Source organism: Oncorhynchus mykiss, chromosome 7, assembly GCF_057628025.1.
Source record: "Oncorhynchus mykiss isolate SJ-2025 chromosome 7, ASM5762802v1, whole genome shotgun sequence".
Classification (NCBI taxonomy): domain Eukaryota; kingdom Metazoa; phylum Chordata; class Actinopteri; order Salmoniformes; family Salmonidae; genus Oncorhynchus; species Oncorhynchus mykiss.
This window is the reverse complement of record NC_143028.1, coordinates 25,381,410-25,403,768: the sequence shown is the minus strand read 5'-3', so window position 1 is coordinate 25,403,768 and position 22,359 is coordinate 25,381,410. Positions and strand designations below refer to the sequence as shown.

Here is a 22,359-nt window from a genome sequence, read left to right as displayed (position 1 = left end):
GTTTGGGATCATTGTCATGCTGAAAGACCCAGCCACGTTTCATCTTCAATGCCCTTGCTGATGGAAGGAGGTTTTCACTCAAAATCTCACGATACATGGCCCCATTCAGTCTTTCCTTAACACGGATCAGTCGTCCTGGTCCCTTTGCAGAAAAACAGCCCCATGATTTTGGGGCTCCTGAGTGGTGCAGCGGTCTAAGACACTGCCTCTCAGTGCTTGAGGCGTCAATACAGACACCCCGGTTCGAGTCCAGGCTGTGTTTACAACCGGCCGTGATTGTGAATTAAATAAAGGTTACATTTTAAGATTTTTAAATAGTTCATTCAGAAAGTTCAGACCCCTTCCCCTTTTCCACATTTTGTTACATTACAGCTTTATTTTAAAATAGATTTAAACAAATAGAATCCTCATTAATCTACACACAATAATGAAAAAGTGAAAACAGGTAAAAAACAGAAATACCTTATTTACATACGTATTCAGACCCTTTGCTATGAGACTCAATTTCTTAGAGGTGCACCCTGTTTCCATTAATCATCCTTGAGATGTATCTACAACTTCTTCGGAGTTCACGTGTGGTAAATTCAATTGATTGGATATGATTTGGAAGGCACACACCGGTCTATATATGGTCCCACAGTTGCCAGTGCATGACAGAGCAAAAACAAAGCAATGAGGTCAAAGGAACTGTCCCTAGAGCTCCGAGACAGGATTGTGTCGAGGCACAGATCTGGGGAAGGGTACCAAAAAAGATTCTGCAGCATTGAAGGTCCCTAAGAACACTGTGGCCTCCATCATTCTTAAAGGGAATACTCTTCCTGGAGCTGGTCACCCAGCAAAACTGAGCGATTGGGGGAGAAGGGCCTTGGTCAGGGAGGTGACCAGAAACCTGATGGTCACTCTGACAGAGCTCCAAAGTTCCTCTGTGGAGATGGGAGAACCTTCCAGAAGGACAATCATCTCTGCAGCACTCCACCAATCAGACCTTTATGGTAGAGTGGCCAGATGGAAACCACTCCTTAATAAAAAGGCACATGACAGCATGCTTGGAGTTTGACAAAAGGCACCTTAAGGACTCTAAAAGCATGAGAAACAAGATTCTCTGGCTTGATGAAACCAAGATTGAACTCATTGGCCTGAATGCCAAGAGTCACGTCTGAAGGAAACCTGGCACCAGGTTTTTCAGAAGCAGGGACTGGGAGACCAGTCAGGATCGAGGAAAATATTAACGCCGCAAAGTGCAGAGACATCCTTGATGAAAGACCTGCTCCAGAGCACTCAGGACCTCAGACTGGGGCGAATGTTCACCGTCCAACAGGACAACATCCTTAAGCACACAACCAAGACAACAGGAGTGGCTTCGGGGGAAGTCTCTGAAGGTCCTTGAGTGGTCCAGCCAGAGCCCGGACTTGAGCTTGATCTAACGTCTCTGGAGAGACGTGAAAATAGCTGTGCAGTGATGTTCTCCATCCAACCTGACAGAGCTAGAAAGGATCTGCAAAGAAGGATGGGAGAAACTCCCCAAATGCAGGTGTGCCAAATAAATTAGCTAAATTAAAGGGGGGGAATCATTTAATCAATTTTAGAATACGGCTTTAACGTAACAAAATGTGGAAAAAGTCAAGGGGTTTGACTACTTTCCAAATGCACTGTATACAGCACCACCTTCCCCATAAGCATTCCTGTCTTTTCTGTAGATGTTATATCCCTGTATTGCTACTGCTGTATCAAAGGAATTATCTCAGTGGGTTTCAGAGATGAACAGTACAGTGCATTCCAAATTCAATAGTCAGGCAAGTAAACAAAAACGTTTTCAAATAAAACTATTCCAGAAAATGTCAGAGTATATAACGCCCATCCGTACAAGAGACAGTCGGACCAATCACGTTCATATTGTCATGCTGTGACATGCAGTTCCTAATCATAATCTCACAAAATCCCTTTTTAAAGTCAGGTTATGAGTCGAGAAACATGCCTATTTTCCTTGAAAGTACATAATGTTACAATTGCAAAGCTATACGATATTACAGAGAACAAGTCAATTATCGCACATCTCTGAAAATATTTGTAATGTTGTGCTTCTTGTTCACAGAGGGTAATTCATGCCAATGTTCTTTTCTTTTAGCTGTTAATACAAATCGAAAGGAGTTTCCAATATCCTAATTTCCGAAAGTATTTATGGTGGTAGCTAGTAATACACAAGCTAGGTCTATTTGAAACATTGCCCTCCCATGGCAGAATTTACCAGCCCCAGGTTCAGAAGCTTTAAAACCACAAAAAACATATTTAAAACCCGATTCTATTTTTGCCCAAAGTCGAGATATAATTTATTCAAACGGAACATAATATTATTTTAGGGTATTTTATTTTTGGAGTCAAAGTTAGCTTTGGAATATATTTCATTTTTCAAACAGGTTTGTTATTTTATTTCAGTTTACTAAAAAGTTTTCCCCTAATTATTTTTTCTATAATAAGCATGGAGGTTTCCCCTATCAACCAGTCATAAGTACTGGCGATAAAGCGCCTTGTAACCTAGCTGGGAATGGGACAGTTGGAACCCTTCTGGAAATTTGTAATCATATCTAATTCCCAGGAATGGGGTTCATTTGAACCACAGAGACTGTGTGAGGGATAATAACATGGCCGTGTCCAACCCTGCTTTTTCCCCCGACTCCGCTACCAACCTCCAACAGGGCCCTTAACCTGTATCACTAGACACCTCATAGTCAGCTACAGGTAGGAATCAGCAATGAATCCCAATAATGAGACACCTCTGGGGAGGGGTGTCAGCAACATTTAAAAATATATAAATATTTAGTGTTTTATGACAAACCATTTTTTACAAATCCGTCAAGACACCAACTTAGACTTTACTGTGAAATGCTTTTACTTACAAGCCCTTAACCAGCAGTGCAGTTCAAGAAGAAGAAAACGTTTACCAAGTAGACTCAAATAAAAAGTAATAATAAAAAGTAACAATGAGAACAACAATAACAAGGAAATATACAGGGGGCACCGGTACCGAGTCAATGTGCGGGGGTACAGGCTAGTTGAGGTAATCTGTACATGAAGGTGGGGGCGTAGTGAAGATGCATAGGTAACAAACAACCAGCGAGTAGCAGCAGTGCACAAAAGGAAGGGGGGGGGGGGGGGATTTTATGAATTGTTCAGCAGTCTTATGGCTTGGGGGTAGAAGCTGTTGAGGAGGCTTTTGGTCCTAGACTTGGTGCTGCGGTACCACTTGCCGTGCGGTAGCAGAGAAAACCGTCTATAACTTGTGTGACTGGAGTCTCTGACAATTTTGTGGGCTTTCCTCTGACACCACCCACTATATAGGTCCTGGATGGCAGGAAGCTTGGCCCCAGTGATGTACTGGGCAGTTTGCACTCCCCTCTGTAGCGCCTTAGGGTCAGATGCCGAGCAGACAAATATTTTCAGTCTCCTGAGGGGGAAAAGGTTTTGTTGTGCCCTCTTCACGACCGTCTTGGTATATACCCACGTGGGTGATTAAAAGATGAACTGAGGTCCACACTCCAGTTCAGTTGATGCTGGTAATGCACCTTAAAGTTTGTTGCCCACCACCATATAAAGTTCAAAGAAGAAAAAGAAGCCTGAAGGAAGGAGAAATGACAAAAAAATAATTTATTTTACCTTCTGGGGCATCGCGACTGGTTACCTATTTTGATGTGATATGAAAGTATTGTGTTAACTTATGTTGATGTGATATGAAAGTTTAGGGATTTATGTTTCTAGAAACGTATCGCAATTGAGAATCAATTCACATTTAGGTGGATTTTTTGACTATTTTACCTCTGAAAAACATACAGTCCTTGGACCTTGAGGAGTAACGGGAGCAGCAATCAGCAGTAGAAACAATAACAATAACATACCAAAGCGTACTCCCGGCCCGTTTTGGTAAAAAGCTGAGGGATGGGGCTGGAGAAATGCAACCCTCCATGATATCAACATTCTAGTTTTAACCATGATTTGAGGATATAGTGTTTGTTTATATTTACTGACAAATATTAGAATAAAAAAAAGCTTATATTTGGGGTTCTGATGGGGTATGACAGTTAATCTAAGCTCCTGAGGCATTTATAAGTTAATTCTTCAAGAAACAGATGGGTACATATCATTAATGTATAAGTCCCAAAATGGATGTAACAACTGCTCCTTTAAGAGTTCATCTTGGGCTAAGCTAATAGGAGATATTGAGGATTACAGTATTTCAGGCATTTTTATTGGAAGCATGTGATCAATTGTTAACATTTTGTTGATGGTCCACTCTTGATGTTCTACACGTTATAGTGTAGCTTCAGCCATTCCTACAGAACAACATTAAAGTGTAGAACCCCTTTACTCCATATTGGTTAAACGACTGTTAAAACAGATCTCCAACATCCTCATCATCTCCCCCTCCTCGTCTTTCACTCCAAAAATTGCATCCGCCTCTTCTTTTACTGTAACATCCTCCTCTTTCACTTTAACAGACTCTACTTGTTTGTTTTTTTTAAATTTTAGCCCCTTTTTCCTCCCCAATTTCGTGGTATCCAATTGTTGTAGTAGCTACTATCTTGTCTCATTGCTACAACTCCCGTACGGGCTCGGGAGAGACGAAGGCTCCGATACACAACCCAACCAGCCGTACTGCTTCTTAACACAGCGCGCATCCAACCCGGAAGCCAGCCGCACCAATGTGTCGGAGGCTACACCGTGCACCTGGCAACCTTGTCTAGCGCGCACTGCGCCCGGCCCGCCACAGGAGTCGCTGGTGCGCGATGAGACAAGGAGATCCCTGCCGACCAATCCCTCCCTAACCCGGACGACGCTAGGCCAATTGTGCGTCGCCCCACGGACCTCCCGGTCGCGGCCGGTTACGACAGAGCCTGGGCGCGAACCCAGGGACTCTGATGGCACAGCTGGCGCTGCAGTACAGCGCCCTTAACCCACCTGCGCCACCCGGGAGGCCACCCTCACCTTGTTATTGTATTGTAACAGCCTTATCTTCCTCCTCCTCTTTCAGAAGAGCTTCTTTCTCCATCCAGTAGACCTCTTCTTCTTCAACAGGAGGAGAGTAACTTAGTGAACTCATGGTCTGGTATGTTTGCTAGCTAGCATTAGCGACTAGCCTAGTCCTAAGCTAACTTAGCAAACCAACTAGCTGACAAACAACGTAAATATATAATTAAATGGGCCAACAAGTACATTCGACAGAAGTGTGTTTAAAACACAGCGACTAATATACCCCAAAACAGTGTAAAGAGCATGAATGTTTTAGCTATGTTTGTTAGAAAGCTACCAAGGAGTCTGACTAGCTGTTGTTGTTGGAGCGTCCCGTCCACTAGATTATATGTCACACTGGCAGCATCGCCTGAACCTAAAAATCACCATCTGCTGACTGGAGTGGGCAACGCAGTTGAGGAACCAAAAGTTTACTTTTCATTTATCAAGTTTAATAGTCTTTCAAAGAGAAGCATGTGTTGATTAGTTTTTAATGAGTGAGAAAATAAAACAAACTTTACACCCACTACATATTTGCATTGAACCATACTTCTGACATGATTTTGACCCGAGGCATATCTTTTATCATAGCCAAAATGTGGTTTTTCATGACTTTGTCAATCAACTTGTTCTTAATAAATCTAAATCATGGTTTAGTGTTTCTGGATCAAAATGGACTTTTAACAAATTCAAATCCTTTGGAGTCAGTTTGACCCCAGCCAAAAGCACCTTTGATAAATAGGACGTTTATTTCAAATCAAAATTAAATCACATTTTATTGGTCACATACACGTTTAGCAGATGTTATTGCGGGTGTAGTGAAATGCTTGTGGTTCTAGCTGCGACAGTGCAGTAATATCTAACAATTTCACAACATATACCCAATACACACACATCTAAGTATTTGAATCTAGGTTTCTCTGTATACATGATCCATCCCAGAGGGTGATGGGGCACCTGTATCAGTGGTTTTGACCAGATAGACACAGTGCATAATGTATCCAGACCCCTTCACTTTTTCCACATTTTGTTACGTTACAGCCTTATTCTAAACTTATTCAGCCTTATTCAAATCTACACACAAAAGCACATAATGACAAACCAAAAACAAGTTTAGACATTTTTGCACATTTATTTACTTAAGTATTCAAACCCTTCACAATGAGACTCGAAATGGAGCGCAGATGCATCTTGATTTCACGAATCATCCTTGAGATGTTTCTACAACTTGATTGGAGTCCACCTGTGGTAAATTCAATTGATTGGACATGACTTGGAAAGGCACACACCTGTCTATATAAGGTCACACAGGTAGCAGTGGATGTCAGAGAAAAAACCAATGATGAGGTAAATTAAATTATCTGTTGAGCTCTGAGACAGTATTACGTCGAGGCACAGATGTGGGGAAGGGTACCAAAACATTTCTGTGGCATTGAAGGTCCCCAAGAACACAGTGGCCTCCATCATTCTTAAATGGAAGAAGTTTGGAACCACCAAGACTCTTCCAAGAGCTGGCCGCCCAGCAGAACTGAGCAATCGGTGGAGAAGGGCCTTCATCAGGGAAGGGAGCAAGAACCCGATGGTCACTCTGACAGAGCTACAGATTTCCTCTGTGGAGATGGGAGAACCTTCCGGAAGGACAACCATCCCTGCAGCACTCCACCGATCAGGTCTTTATGGAAGAGCGGGCAGACGGAATCCACTCCACAGTAAAAGGCACATGACAGCCTGCTTGAAGGTTGCCAAAAGGCATTCAGGCCAAAGAGTTCAATCTTGGTTTCATCAGACCAGAGAATCTTGTTTCTCATGGTCTGAGAGTCTTTAGGTGCCTTTTGGCAAACTCTAAGCGGGCTGTAATGTGCCTTTTACTGAGGAGTGGCTTCCATCTGGCCACTCTACCACAAAGGCCTGATTGGTGGAGTGCTGCAGAGATGGTTGTCCTTCTGGAAGGTTCTCTCATTCCCACAGAGGAACTTTAGAGTTCTGTCAGAGTGACCATTCTCCCCCGATTGTGCAGTTTGGCTGGGTAGCCAGCTCCAGGAAGAGTCTACCAAACTTCTTCCATTAAAAAATGATGGTGGCCACTGTATTCTTGGGGACCAATGCTGCAGACATTTTTTGGTACCATTCCCCAGATCTGTGCCTCGACACAATCCTGTCTCGGAGCTCTAAGGACAATTTATTCGACCTCATTGCTTGGTGTTTGCCCTGACATGCATTGTCAACTGTGGGACCTTATATAGACAGGTGTAATCATACACAATATGATTTCATGCGGCACAAACAAAAACACAAATTCTCAGTCAAAAATATAAGTCAGAATACAGCCTTTCTATTCTCTCATTTGATTTCAGGTTCTCTGAATGTTCTTCCACACAGAGAGCAGTGGTAGGACTTTTACCGTGTTTATCCTCTTATGCTCCTTCAGGCTACTTGACCAGGTAAAACCCTTTCCAGACTGGGAGCAGTGGAAAGGCTTTTCTCCTTTGTATCCTCTCATGAGCTTTAAGGTACGCCATTCGTGAAAATCTATTTTTACACTGGGAGCAGAAAATGCTTTTCTCCTGTGTGTATTCTCTCATGCCTTTTCAGGTTAGCTAACACGGCAAAACTCTTTCCACACTGGGAACATTGGTAAGGCTTTTCTCCTGTGTGTAGTCTCGCATGCTTTTTTAGGTTTCCTATCCGAGGAAAACTCTTTCCACACTGGGAACATTGGAATGGCTTTTCTCCTTTGTGTATTCTCTCGTTCTTTTAATTGCCCTATCTTAGTAAAACTCTTTCCACACTGGGAACATTGGAAAGGCTTTTCTCCTGTGTGTTTCCTCTTATGAGCTTTTAGGTTCCCATCCTGATTAAATCACTGTTCCCAATGTGGCATGAGTTAAGGCTTTTCTCCTGTGTGTATTCTCTCATGCATTTTCACACTGGGAACATTGGAAAGGCTTTTCTCCAGTGTGTGTCCTCTCATGCAGTTTTAGGTTCCCTAAACAGCAAAAACTATTTTCACAGTGGGAGCAGTGGTGTTCTCTCGCTGGTTTGGGCGTCTCTGGGTCTGGTTCCCCTGAAGGACTCTTCCCGCTGTCAGAGTGAGAGTCTGGTTTCTCTCCTTGCAAAGACACACAGAGTATTTTGTTAAACAGAGACCTAAATGAAACCTCCACATGATAAAACTGTCTTCCCATGAGGTTTAATCTAGACTAAATCCCTCAATAAAAGAGGAGAACTGGTCATCACAGAGTGGCTGTAGTGCTTTGTAGGCTGGGTAAATCCATTTGAATTCAATGCATTTTTGACAGCATCCCTTTTGATTAAAAAAAAATATTTCCTTACATGTTTGACTATGGAAGAAGTGGTAAGAAATTGACTTCATGTAACTGAATCTAAAAACATTCATGAAATATACAGTACCAGTTTGGACACACCTAGTCATTCAAGGGTTCCTCTTTATTTTTTACTATATTCTACATTGTAGAATAATAGTGAAGACATGAAAACTATGAAATAACATATGGAATCATGTAGTAACCAAAAAAGTGGTAAACAATTCAAAATATATTTTAGATTTTTCAAAGCAGCCACCCTTTGCCTTGATGACAGCTTTGCACATTCTTGGCAATCTCTCAACCAGCTTCACCTGGAATGCTTTTCCAACAGTCTTGAAGGAGTTCCCACATATGCTGAGCACTTGTTGGCTGCTTTTCCTTCACTCTGCGGTCCAATTCATCCCAAACCATCTCAATTGGGTTGAGGTCGGGTGATTGTGAAGGCCAGGTCATCTGATACAGTACTCCATCACTATCCTTTTTGGTTAAATAGCCCTTACACAGCCTGGAGGTGTGTGGGGTCATTGTACTGCTGAGAAACAAATGATAGTCCCACTAAGCGCAAACCAGATGGGATGGCGCATCGCTTCAGAATGCTGTGGTAGCCAGACAGGTTTTTGCCTTTCCAAATCAAATCCTATCAATTGAATTTACCACAGGTGGACTCCTATCAAGTTGCAGAAACATCTCAATGATGATCAATGGAAACAGTATGCACCTGAGGTCAATTTCGAGTCTCTTAGCAAACAGTTTGAATACTTCATATTTATATTTATATATATACACACTGCTCAAAAAAATGAAGGGAACACTTAAACAACACAATGTAACTCCAAGTCAATCACACTTCTGTGAAATCAAACTGTCCACTTAGGAAGCAACACTGATGACAATAAATTTCACATGCTGTTGTGCAAATGGAATAGACAACAGGTGGAAATTATAGGCAATTAGCAAGACACCCCCAATAAAGGAGTGGTTCTGCAGGTGGTGACCACAGACCACTTCTCAGTTCCTATGCTTCCTGGCTGATGTTTTGGTCACTTTTGAATGCTGGCGGTGCTTTCACTCAAGTGGTAGCATGAGACGGAGTCTACAACCCACACAAGTGGCTCAGGTAGTGCAGCTCATCCAGGATGGCACATCAATGAGAGTTGTGGCAAGAAGGTTTGCTGTGTCTGTCAGCGTAGTGTCCAGAGCATGGTGGCGCTACCAGGAGACAGGCCAGTACATCAGGAGACGTGGAGGAGGCCCTAGGAGGGCAACAACCCAGCAGCAGGACCACTACCTCCGCCTTTGTGCAAGGAGGAGCAGGAGGAGCACTGCCAGAGCCCTGCAAAATGACCTCCAGCAGGCCACAAATTTGCATGTGTCTGCTCAAACGGTCAGAAACAGACTCCATGAGGGTGGTATGAGGGCCCGACGTCCACAGGTGGGGGTTGTGCTTACAGCCCAACACCGAGCAGGACGTTTGACATTTGCCAGAGAACACCAAGGTTGGCAAATTTGCCACTGGCGCCCTGTGCTCTTAACCTTAAAACATTAATTCAGTTGTCGTTGGAGTGAGGCCTAGCCTACTGGTGATTCATATTGGGAAATTATTTGGCTGGAGGGAAGGTTGTGCCAAATCCAGTCGTTTGTAAGGAACCCAGAATTGAGGAACCAGGTGGGTTATCAGAAAAGAACCCTAAAGTGATCCCAGCATGTGCCGTTACACGTGCTCTGTCTAAGAAATTCGCCGGGAGCAAGTCTAGTGTTGAGGATGTCAGCGATCCCACCATGGTTGATCTGTCGGAGACATTTGTGAGTGATCCCGATTTCGGTAAACCTCCTGAGTTGACCTCTCCTTTGAAAACCCCAAAGGTGAGAGTTTGTAGAACCTCTGAATGAAGGATCCCTACAGTTGACACTTGGATGTCTAGGAAGCAGCACATTGCTGAACAGAGTAAAAATGTTTCTAGGAAGCTGTTGATTGATGAACAGAGTAAAAATGTTTCTAGGAAGCAGCTGACAGCTGAACAGAGTTGAGATGTTTCTAGGAAGCAGCTGATAGCTGAACAGAGTTGAGATGTTTCTAGGAAGCAGCTGACAGCTGAACAGAGTTGAGATGTTTCTAGGAAGCAGCTGACTGCTGAACAGAGTAAAGATGTTTCTAGGAAGCAGCTGATTGCTGAACAGAGTAAAGATGTTTCCCTCTCCCCTCTTTTTGCTGAGGTGCATCCAGAGGAGTTTAATGAAGTTTTTGTTGGTAATTTTGACAGGAGATGGATTCTAACGAGGACAAAGCATTCTAACGAGGACATGGCGTTCTAACGAGGATATGGCGTTCTAACGAGGACAGGGCGTTCTAACGAGGACATGGCGTTCTCGCTCAACTTCTGGAACAAATTGTTGTTCTAGATGCGCTTCGACAAGAGATACTGAGGTTGTCTCACGATGGCAGTATGGCAGGTCATCAAGACGTCTGAAACAGGATGTTGTGGCTCATTGTAAATCCTGTGGCGTTTGCCAGTGGACAGGTAAACCAAACCAAGCTGTACCGGTTGCACCTTTGCAGCCCATTCCTGCTTTTGACAAACATTCCAGCAGGGTTCTGGTGGACTGTGTTGGTCCTTTGCCCAAAGCCAAGAGTGGTAAGTATTTCAGTTATCTAGTGATAGACTATAATGCAGACATGATATGTAATGTGTATGTATTACTGGTTGAGTGTACTCTTCTGGTTGAGAGACATTTTGGCTTTTTTGCCGGGGAACGTCACAATGGATGTTTAAAAAAAACATAATTAAAAAAAAAAAACCATTATTTTCTATTGTGTTATTGACTGTACGTTTGTTTGTGTGTAACTCTGTTGTTGTTTTGTCGCACTACTTTGCTTTATCTTGGCCAGGTCGCAGTTGTAAATGACAACTTGTTCTTAACTGGTCTACCTGGTTAAATAAAGGTGAAATAAAAAAAGAAATTAAAAAATGACTCATTAATACATGCATTAACAGAAATTAATGTAACCAAATAACAGGAAGTAACGGTGCATTTACTCCTGGTGACATTTGTAATGGGTAATTTATATGATAAACTCAATCTAAAAGGCAATCAATTCACACAATGAAACAACGAAGGAGCAAGAATTGGTGGAAGCCAGGAGGACATACTGAAGAGAGACTCACATATATCTTCACCACACAACCCTCCCCTTCTCCTTGTCTCAACATTTTAAATTATACTCAAGAGACATTATCTTCACACCTATTTGAGATGCTTTTCACTGACAGCCTCAACTCAATAATCAGTGAGGCCTATTGCCACACGCACTGCCCAAATAGGCATAAGCCTACAAGCTTGTGATTTGAAACCAAACACAGGTATTATTGTAAGGAAGCCAATGATCGCCGATTCCTCTGTGGCAACGTCATGCTTTCTGGTATCTTACATATTTCTGTATAGACAGGAGGAATCATATCATTGGGGACAAATTATTTACCTGTTGGACCCACCACTATGTAATTTCTCTCGTGTTCTATTAGACCCACCGCTATGTCATTTCTCTCCTGTTCTATTGGATCCACCGCTATGCCATTTCTCTCCTGTTCTATTGGTTTTCATATCAACTTTATTGCGTTGTCCAGAAGCCAAAAGGCACAATCCTAGTTGTTGCAGCTTTAGACTCCCCCTTTTTAAGTTTCTAACAGAGATTTTCATCTCTGTCAGATATGAACCTCTACCAGGTGGACTGTATAGAACGGTGTGTTCTAATAAAAACAATATAAGAGTTGTCTCGAGATGGTTATGCATATTCATGCCATGAGTAGTAGCTTAGCATCTCTCTCCATTGAATACAGGCTGTTGACGTCAACAACCCTCAGAGAATATGTAAAAAATAGATTACAATAATAATAAGTGTCCACCAATCCAAAGAAAGGGTAGGCGAGAGCTAAAGAACCAGCAGTGCCGCTTGTGGACAACGACTCCCCTTATCAGGGCAGAGAGACATCTTGTCAGTATATCCATAATCTTTGGTGTAGCCAACCCAACTCTCATATGACACTATCGGGGGCGCTGTGTGTAGTAAATCATCACTACACGAAAATCACTACATGCCGTGCCCCCCAGTCTGCGGTCAGCAGATAGACCCTTCTCAAATATATATGTTAAGTAACTTTTTGGAAACGGAAAGGGGTAGCTTGCTCTCTACGTTGTCTGATTCTAGACATATCAGTCATCATCCCAGGGCCGTCGTCTGATTCTAGACATATCAGTCATCATCCCAGGACCCTCCGTTGAAGATGTATTGACGAGCCAACCCCGAACATCCAAAGTTAAAAACAAATTTAAGGCGGTACTTACTGGTGTTACTCAGATCTCCTATCTCCCCTTCATCTTTCAATGTGACAGTAATCTCTCCTTCCTTCTTCACTCCAAAAACTGCATCCTCCTCTTCCTCTTCTTTCACAGTAACATCCTCCTCCTCTTCTTTCACTCTGAACGCGTCTTCCTCTTCTTTCACTGAAACGTCTTTCTCTTCTTCTTTCACTGTAACAGCCTCACCCTCTACTTGTTTTTTAACTGTGACATCCTCTTCTTCCTTCTCCTCTTTCACGACAATGTTCAGCCCCAGAGCTTCTTTCTCCGTCCAGCAGACCGCCTCTTCTTTAGCAGGAGGAGAGAAGTTTAGGAAGCTCATGTTCGGGGATGTTAGCTAGCTAGCTAGCTATCATTAGCGACTAGGCTAGTGCTTACTTAACCAGCCAGCTACTATAGCTGACTAATACAAAATAACGTAATATTAAATGAAATAGGTTAACATGTAGATACGACAGAGTTGTGTCTAAAACACGGTAGCTAATATAGACCGAAAGCTTCTAAATAGCTTGAATCTTTCGGCTATGTTGGCTAGCAAGCTGCCGAGGTGGTTGACGAGCTGTTTATGAAGAATCGTCCACTAGATTATACGTCACGCTGGCAGCATCGCCTGAAAGACTCACATTGCCGTCAGCTGACTGGAGGGGAAACGCAGTTGAGAGAAATATTTTATTATCAGACAAAGATTATTTTAAATGGATATAATTAAATAATACTATTATATTGAGACATACAAAGACAGGAATGTGTTGATTGATTAGTGCGATTTTTTTTTTTTTTTTACAACAGCACATTTAAGGCAGTTTCATTCAGTCAAACTAAATCTAAATATGTAGCCAGCTACTGTCGGTCTATACTGCTCCTACATGGTGTAACAATACATCATGTAGATGTATAAAATGAACAGACTAGGTCTATACTGCTCCTACATGGTGTAACAATACATCATGTAGATGCATATAATGAACAGACTAGGTCTATACTGCTCCTACATGGTGTAACAAAAGTTTGGGGTCACTTAGAAATGTCCTTGTTTTTGAAAGAAAATACCCAGAAATTGTCCATTAAAATAACATCAAATTGATCAGAAATACAGTGTAGACATTGTTAATGTTGTAAATGACTATTGTAGCTGGAAAAGGCTGCATTTTTATGGAATATCTACATAGGTGTAGAGAGGCCCATAATCAGCAACCACTACTCCTGTGTTCCAATGGCACATTGTGTTAGCTATTTCAAGTTGATCATTTTAAAAGGCTGATTGATCAATAGAAAACCCTTTTGTGATTATGTTAGCACAGCTGAAAACTGTTGTGCTGATTTAACAAAAGCGCTTGTAAACAGTGGTGTTGCATAACAATCAGGCAGTAGAACAACAATAATCATCACCCTCTTGACCAATCTTCCCTCCCCCTAACATTGAGTTTGATTCAGATCCTGCCAGTGTGCCAGGTGGTCATTGGGTTTGATTCAGACCCTGTCAGTGTGGCAGATGGTCATTGGGTTTGATTCAGACCCTGTCCGTGTGCCAGGTGGACATTTGATTTGATTCAGACCCTGCCAGTGTGCCAGGTGGACATTGGGTTTGATTCGGATCCTGCCAGTGTACCAGGTGTACATTGGGTTTGATCCATACCCTGCCAGCATGGCCAGAGATGTATTCCAAGGTCAGTAACTTATAACCACAGAACCACCCCAGAACCACCCCTTTCAAGCGCGACTAAAAACACCTAAGTATTAGATTTACTGCCATGGTCTAGTATGTCACCGCCTCAGACACCATTCACAATGCTGGCTGATGTACGAGTAAAACATGACATATTATTTCCTAACCATTCACAATGCTGGCTGAGGTATGAGTAAAACATGAATATTATTTCCTAACCATTCACAACGCTGGCTTAGGAACGAGTAAAACATTACATATTATTTCTTAACCATTCACAATGCTGGCTGAGGTACGAGTAAAACATGAAATATTATATCCTAATTGTAAAAAAATCCCCCCTCCTTTATCAACTAGTCTCTCACTGTTTAACCAGAATAACATGTTGTGTCCTTCAAACTGTTAGACTGTCCATAATCTTATTCAGCTACTTAGATGTCATGTATTGTCATGTTATGTTTTCTATAATGAAACATCACAAAGTGAAATAAAGTTGATAAGATATTCTTAATAGACATTAAATAATACATGGTTGTTCAGAAAATATTACTTATCATGTTGCTCTCATAAAATTATCAAAATATTTCACAATCATTACCACTGCTGAAATTCCCAGAGAGTAATTACAAGGATCATATTTCTCAGCATTGTCTAGTTCGATGCTGTTACTATAGTCTAGTTCCGTGATGTTGCTATAGTCTAGTTCCCTATTGTTACTATAGTCTAGTTCCATGCTGTTACTATAGTCTAGTTCCATACGTTTACTATAGTCTAGTTCCATGCTGTTACTATAGTCTAGTTCCATGTTGCTATAGTCTAGTTCCCTGTTGTTGCTATAGTCTAGTTCCATGCTGTTACTATAGTCTAGTTCCATACGTTTACTATGGTCTAGTTCCATGCTGTTACTATAGTCTAGTTCCATGGTGTTACTATAGTTACTATAGTCTAGTTCCATGTTGTTACTATAGGCTAGTTCTATGTTGTTACTATAGTCTAGTACCATGTTGTTACTTTAGTCTAGTTCTATGGTACTATAGTCTAGTTCCATGTTACTATAGTCTAGTTCCATGTTACTATAGTCTAGTTCCATGCTGTTACTATAGTCTAGTTCCATGTTGTTAATTTAGTCTAGTTCCATGCTGTTACTGTAGTCCAGTTACATACTGTTGCTATAGTCTAGTTCCATGCTGTTACAATAGTCTAGTTCCATGCTGTTGCTATAGTCTAGTTCCATGTTTCTTGCGTCAAGATCTATGTTACTATAGTCTAGGTCCATGCTGTTACAATAGTCTAGATCCATGCTGTTACTATAGTCTAGTTCCATGCTGTTACTCTAGTCCAGTTCCATGCTGTTACTATCGTATAGTTCCATGCTGTTACTGTAGTCTAGTTCCATGCTGTTACTGTAGTCTAGTTCCATGCTGTTACTATAGTTACTATAGTCTAGTTCCATGCTGTTACTATAGTCTAGTTCCATGCTGTTACTGTAGTCTAGTTCCATGCTGTTACTGTAGTCCAGTTACATACTGTTACTATAGTCTAGTTCCATGCTGTTACAATAGTCTAGTTCCATGCTGTTGCTATAGTCTAGTTCCATGTTTCTTGCGTCAAGATCTATGTTACTATAGTCTAGGTCCATGCTGTTACAATAGTCTAGATCCATGCTGTTACTATAGTCTAGTTCGATGCTGTTACTATAGTCCAGTTCCATGCTGTTACTATCGTATAGTTCCATGCTGTTACTGTAGTCTAGTTCCATGCTGTTACTGTAGTCTAGTTCCATGCTGTTACTATAGTTACTATAGTCTAGTTCCATGCTGTTACTATAGTCTAGTTCCATGCTGTTACTGTAGTCTAGTTCCATGCTGTTAATATAGTGACTATGGTCTAGTTCCATGTTGTTACTATAGTTTAGTTCCATGCTGTTACTATAGTCTAGTTCTATGTTACTATAGCCTAGATCCATGTTACTATAGTCTAGTTCCATGCTGTTACTATAGTCTAGTTCCATGTTACTATCGTCTAGTTCCATGTTACTATAGTTACTATAGTCTTGTTCCATGCTGTATGCTGTTACTATAGTCTAGTTCCATGCATTTGCTATAGTCTAGTTCCATGCTGTTACCATAGTCTAGTTCCATGCTGTTATTATAGTCTATTTCCATGCTGTTACTGTAGTCCAGTTCCATGCTGTTACTATCGTATAGTTCCATGCTGTTACTGTAGTCTAGTTCCATGCTGTTACTGTAGTCTAGTTCCATGCTGTTACTATAGTTACTATAGTCTAGTTCCATGCTGTTACTATAGTCTAGTTCCATGCTGTTACTGTAGTCTAGTTCCATGCTGTCACTGTAGTCCAGTTACATACTGTTGCTAAAGTCTAGTTCCATGCTGTTACAATAGTCTAGTTCCATGCTGTTGCTATAGTCTAGTTCCATGTTTCTTGCGTCAAGATCTATGTTACTATAGTCTAGGTCCATGCTGTTACTATAGTCTAGTTCCATGCTGTTACTATAGTCCAGTTCCATGCTGTTACTATCGTATAGTTCCATGCTGTTACTGTAGTCTAGTTCCATGCTGTTACTGTAGTCTAGTTCCATGCTGTTACTATAGTTACTATAGTCTAGTTCCATGCTGTTACTATAGTCGAGTTCCATGCTGTTACTGTAGTCTAGTTCCATGCTGTTAATATAGTGACTATAGTCTAGTTCCATGTTGTTACTATAGTTTAGTTCCATGCTGTTACTATAGTCTAGTTCTATGTTACTATAGCCTAGATCCATGTTACTATAGTCTAGTTCCATGCTGTTACTATAGTCTAGTTCCATGTTACTATCGTCTAGTTCCATGTTACTATAGTTACTATAGTCTTGTTCCATGCTGTATGCTGTTACTATAGTCTAGTTCCATGCATTTGCTATAGTCTAGTTCCATGCTGTTACCATAGTCTAGTTCCATGCTGTTACAATAGTCTAGTTCCATGCTGTTACTATAGTCTAGTTCTATGTTACTCTAGTCGAGTTCCATGTTACTATAGTCTAGTTCCATGCTGTTACAATAGTCTAGTTCCATGCTGTTACTATAGTCTAGTTCCATGTTTCTTTCGTCAAGATCCATGTTACTATAGTCTAGGTCCATGCTGTTACAATAGTCTAGATCCATGCTGTTACTATAGACTAGTTCCATGCTGTTACTATAGTCCAGTTCCATGCTGTTACTATCGTATAGTTCCATGCTATTTCTATAGTCTAGTTCCATGCTGTTACTGTAGTCTAGTTCCATGCTGTTACTATAGTTACTATAGTCTAGTTCCATGCTGTTACTATAGTCTAGTTCTATGTTACTCTAGTCGAGTTCCATGTTACTATAGTCTAGTTCCATGCTGTTACTATAGTCTAGTTCCATGCTGTTACTATAGTCTAGTTCCATGCTGTTACTATAGTCTAGTTCCATGCTGTTACTGTAGTCTAGTTCCATGCTGTTAATATAGTTACTATAGTCTAGTTCCATGTTGTTACTATAGCATAGTTCCATGCTGTTACTATAGTCTAGTTCTATGTTACTATAGCCTAGTTCCATGTTACTATAGTCTAGTTCCATGCTGTTACTATTGTCTAGTTCCATGTTACTATAGTTACTATAGTCTTGTTCAATGCTAAAATGCTGTTACTATAGTCTAGTTCCATGCATTTGCTATAGTCTAGTTCCATGCTGTTACGATAGTCTAGTTCCATGCTGTTACTATAGTCTAGTTCCATGCTGTTACTGTAGTCTAGTTCCATGCTGTTACTATAGTTACTATAGTCTAGTTCCATGCTGTTACTATAGTCTAGTTCTATGTTACTCTAGTCGAGTTCCATGTTACTATAGTCTAGTTCCATGCTGTTACTATAGTCTAGTTCCATGCTGTTACTATAGTCTAGTTCCATGCTGTTACTATAGTCTAGTTCCATGCTGTTACTATAGTCTAGTTCCATGCTGTTACTATAGTCTAGTTCCATGCTGTTACTGTAGTCTAGTTCCATGCTGTTAATATAGTTACTATAGTCTAGTTCCATGTTGTTACTATAGCATAGTTCCATGCTGTTACTATAGTCTAGTTCTATGTTACTATAGCCTAGTTCCATGTTACTATAGTCTAGTTCCATGCTGTTACTATTGTCTAGTTCCATGTTACTATAGTTTCTATAGTCTTGTTCAATGCTAAAATGCTGTTACTATAGTCTAGTTCCATGCATTTGCTATAGTCTAGTTCCATGCTGTTACGATAGTCTAGTTCCATGCTGTTACTATAATCTAGTTCCATGCTGTTACTGTAGTCTAGTTCCATGCTGTTACTATAGTTACTATAGTTTAGTTCTATGTTGTTACTATAGTCTAGTTCCATGCTGTTACTATAGTCTAGTTCTATGTTACTCTAGTCGAGTTCCATGTTACTATAGTCTAGTTCCATGCTGTTACTATAGTGTAGTTCCATGCTGTTACTATAGTCTAGTTCCATGCTGTTACAATAGTCTAGTTCCATGCTGTTACTGTAGTCTAGTTCCATGCTGTTAATATAGTTACTATAGTTTAGTTCTATGTTGTTACTATAGTCTAGTTCCATGCTGTTACTATAGTCTAGTTCCATGTTGTTACTATAGTCTAGTTCCATGCTGTTACTATAGTCTAGATCTATGTTACTATAGCCTAGTTCCATGTTACTATAGTCTAGTTCCATGCTGTTACTATAGTCTAGTTCCATGTTACTATCGTCTAGTTCCATGTTACTATAGTTACTATAGTCTTGTTCCATGCTAAAATGCTGTTACTATAGTCTAGTTCCATGCATTTGCTATAGTCTAGTTCCATGCTGTTACTATAGTCTAGTTCCATGCTGTTACTACAGTCTAGTTCCATGCTGTTACTGTAGTCTAGTTCCATGCTGTTACTATAGTTACTATAGTCTAGTTCTATGTTGTTACTATAGTCTAGTTCCATGCTGTTACTATAGTCTAGTTCTATGTTACTCTAGTCGAGTTCCATGTTACTATAGTCTAGTTCCATGCTGTTACTATAGTCTAGTTCCATGCTGTTACTGTAGTCTAGTTCCATGCTGTTAATATAGTTACTATAGTCTAGTTCCATGCTGTTACTGTAGTCTAGTTCCATGCTGTTACTATAGTTACTATAGTTTAGTTCTATGTTGTTACTATAGTCTAGTTCCATGCTGTTACTATAGTCTAGTTCTATGTTACTCTAGTCGAGTTCCATGTTACTATAGTCTAGTTCCATGCTGTTACTATAGTGTAGTTCCATGCTGTTACTATAGTCTAGTTCCATGCTGTTACAATAGTCTAGTTCCATGCTGTTACTGTAGTCTAGTTCCATGCTGTTAATATAGTTACTATAGTCTAGTTCCATGTTGTTACTATAGTCTAGTTCCATGCTGTTACTATAGTCTAGATCTATGTTACTATAGCCTGGTTCCATGTTACTATAGTCTAGTTCCATGCTGTTACTATAGTCTAGTTCCATGTTACTATCGACTAGTTCCATGTTACTATAGTTACTATAGTCTTGTTCCATGCTAAAATGCTGTTACTATAGTCTAGTTCCATGCATTTGCTATAGTCTAGTTCCATGCTGTTACTATAGTCTAGTTCCATGCTGTTACTACAGTCTAGTTCCATGCTGTTACTGTAGTCTAGTTCCATGCTGTTACTATAGTTACTATAGTCTAGTTCTATGTTGTTACTATAGTCTAGTTCCATGCTGTTACTATAGTCTAGTTCTATGTTACTCTAGTCGAGTTCCATGTTACTATAGTCTAGTTCCATGCTGTTACTATAGTCTAGTTCCATGCTGTTACTGTAGTCTAGTTCCATGCTGTTAATATAGTTACTATAGTCTAGTTCCATGTTGTTACTATAGTCTAGTTCCATGCTGTTACTATAGTCTAGTTCTATGTTACTATAGCCTATTTCCATGTTACTATAGTCTAGTTCCATGCTGTTACTATAGTCTAGTTCCATGTTACTATCGTCTAGTTCCATGTTACTATAGTTACTATAGTCTTGTTCCATGCTAAAATGCTGTTACTATAGTCTAGTTCCATGCATTTGCTATAGTCTAGTTCCATGCTGTTACTATAGTCTAGTTCCATGCTGTTACTGTAGTCTAGTTCCATGCTGTTACTGTAGTCTAGTTCCATGCTGTTACTATAGTTACTATAGTCTAGTTCCATGCTGTTACTATAGTCGAGTTCCATGCTGTTACTGTAGTCTAGTTCCATGCTGTTAATATAGTGACTATAGTCTAGTTCCATGTTGTTACTATAGTTTAGTTCCATGCTGTTACTATAGTCTAGTTCTATGTTACTATAGCCTAGATCCATGTTACTATAGTCTAGTTCCATGCTGTTACTATAGTCTAGTTCCATGTTACTATCGTCTAGTTCCATGTTACTATAGTTACTATAGTCTTGTTCCATGCTGTATGCTGTTACTATAGTCTAGTTCCATGCATTTGCTATAGTCTAGTTCCATGCTGTTACCATAGTCTAGTTCCATGCTGTTACAATAGTCTAGTTCCATGCTGTTACTATAGTCTAGTTCTATGTTACTCTAGTCGAGTTCCATGTTACTATAGTCTAGTTCCATGCTGTTACAATAGTCTAGTTCCATGCTGTTACTATAGTCTAGTTCCATGTTTCTTTCGTCAAGATCCATGTTACTATAGTCTAGGTCCATGCTGTTACAATAGTCTAGATCCATGCTGTTACTATAGACTAGTTCCATGCTGTTACTATAGTCCAGTTCCATGCTGTTACTATCGTATAGTTCCATGCTATTTCTATAGTCTAGTTCCATGCTGTTACTGTAGTCTAGTTCCATGCTGTTACTATAGTTACTATAGTCTAGTTCCATGCTGTTACTATAGTCTAGTTCTATGTTACTCTAGTCGAGTTCCATGTTACTATAGTCTAGTTCCATGCTGTTACTATAGTCTAGTTCCATGCTGTTACTATAGTCTAGTTCCATGCTGTTACTATAGTCTAGTTCCATGCTGTTACTGTAGTCTAGTTCCATGCTGTTAATATAGTTACTATAGTCTAGTTCCATGTTGTTACTATAGCATAGTTCCATGCTGTTACTATAGTCTAGTTCTATGTTACTATAGCCTAGTTCCATGTTACTATAGTCTAGTTCCATGCTGTTACTATTGTCTAGTTCCATGTTACTATAGTTACTATAGTCTTGTTCAATGCTAAAATGCTGTTACTATAGTCTAGTTCCATGCATTTGCTATAGTCTAGTTCCATGCTGTTACGATAGTCTAGTTCCATGCTGTTACTATAGTCTAGTTCCATGCTGTTACTGTAGTCTAGTTCCATGCTGTTACTATAGTTACTATAGTCTAGTTCCATGCTGTTACTATAGTCTAGTTCTATGTTACTCTAGTCGAGTTCCATGTTACTATAGTCTAGTTCCATGCTGTTACTATAGTCTAGTTCCATGCTGTTACTATAGTCTAGTTCCATGCTGTTACTATAGTCTAGTTCCATGCTGTTACTATAGTCTAGTTCCATGCTGTTACTATAGTCTAGTTCCATGCTGTTACTGTAGTCTAGTTCCATGCTGTTAATATAGTTACTATAGTCTAGTTCCATGTTGTTACTATAGCATAGTTCCATGCTGTTACTATAGTCTAGTTCTATGTTACTATAGCCTAGTTCCATGTTACTATAGTCTAGTTCCATGCTGTTACTATTGTCTAGTTCCATGTTACTATAGTTTCTATAGTCTTGTTCAATGCTAAAATGCTGTTACTATAGTCTAGTTCCATGCATTTGCTATAGTCTAGTTCCATGCTGTTACGATAGTCTAGTTCCATGCTGTTACTATAGTCTAGTTCCATGCTGTTACTGTAGTCTAGTTCCATGCTGTTACTATAGTTACTATAGTTTAGTTCTATGTTGTTACTATAGTCTAGTTCCATGCTGTTACTATAGTCTAGTTCTATGTTACT

General features: G+C 40.3%; 1 protein-coding gene and 1 long non-coding RNA gene across 4 annotated transcripts in view; both read right to left on the bottom strand.

Annotated features, from left to right (window-relative positions):
• The window catches only part of LOC110527639 (uncharacterized), a 32,277-nt gene extending 19,013 nt beyond the window's left edge, over positions 1-13,264 (bottom strand). The window contains exons 1-2 of one of the 3 annotated variants that reach the window (XM_021609045.3): positions 12,669-13,264; positions 6,114-8,110 (exon numbers count right to left, since the gene is read on the bottom strand). In XM_021609045.3, the coding sequence (XP_021464720.2) occupies positions 7,914-8,110; positions 12,669-13,005 (534 nt within the window). In that variant the 5' untranslated portion in view covers positions 13,006-13,264 and the 3' untranslated portion in view covers positions 6,114-7,913. Of the gene's footprint in view, positions 1-6,113; positions 8,111-12,659 lie in introns of those variants that run through there. The other 2 variants (XM_021609044.3, XM_090240575.1) reach the window with 2 other exon arrangements.
• The window catches only part of LOC149982494 (uncharacterized), a 493,843-nt gene that overhangs the window by 348,808 nt on the left and 122,676 nt on the right, over positions 1-22,359 (bottom strand). The gene's annotated exons all lie outside the window — the stretch shown is intronic.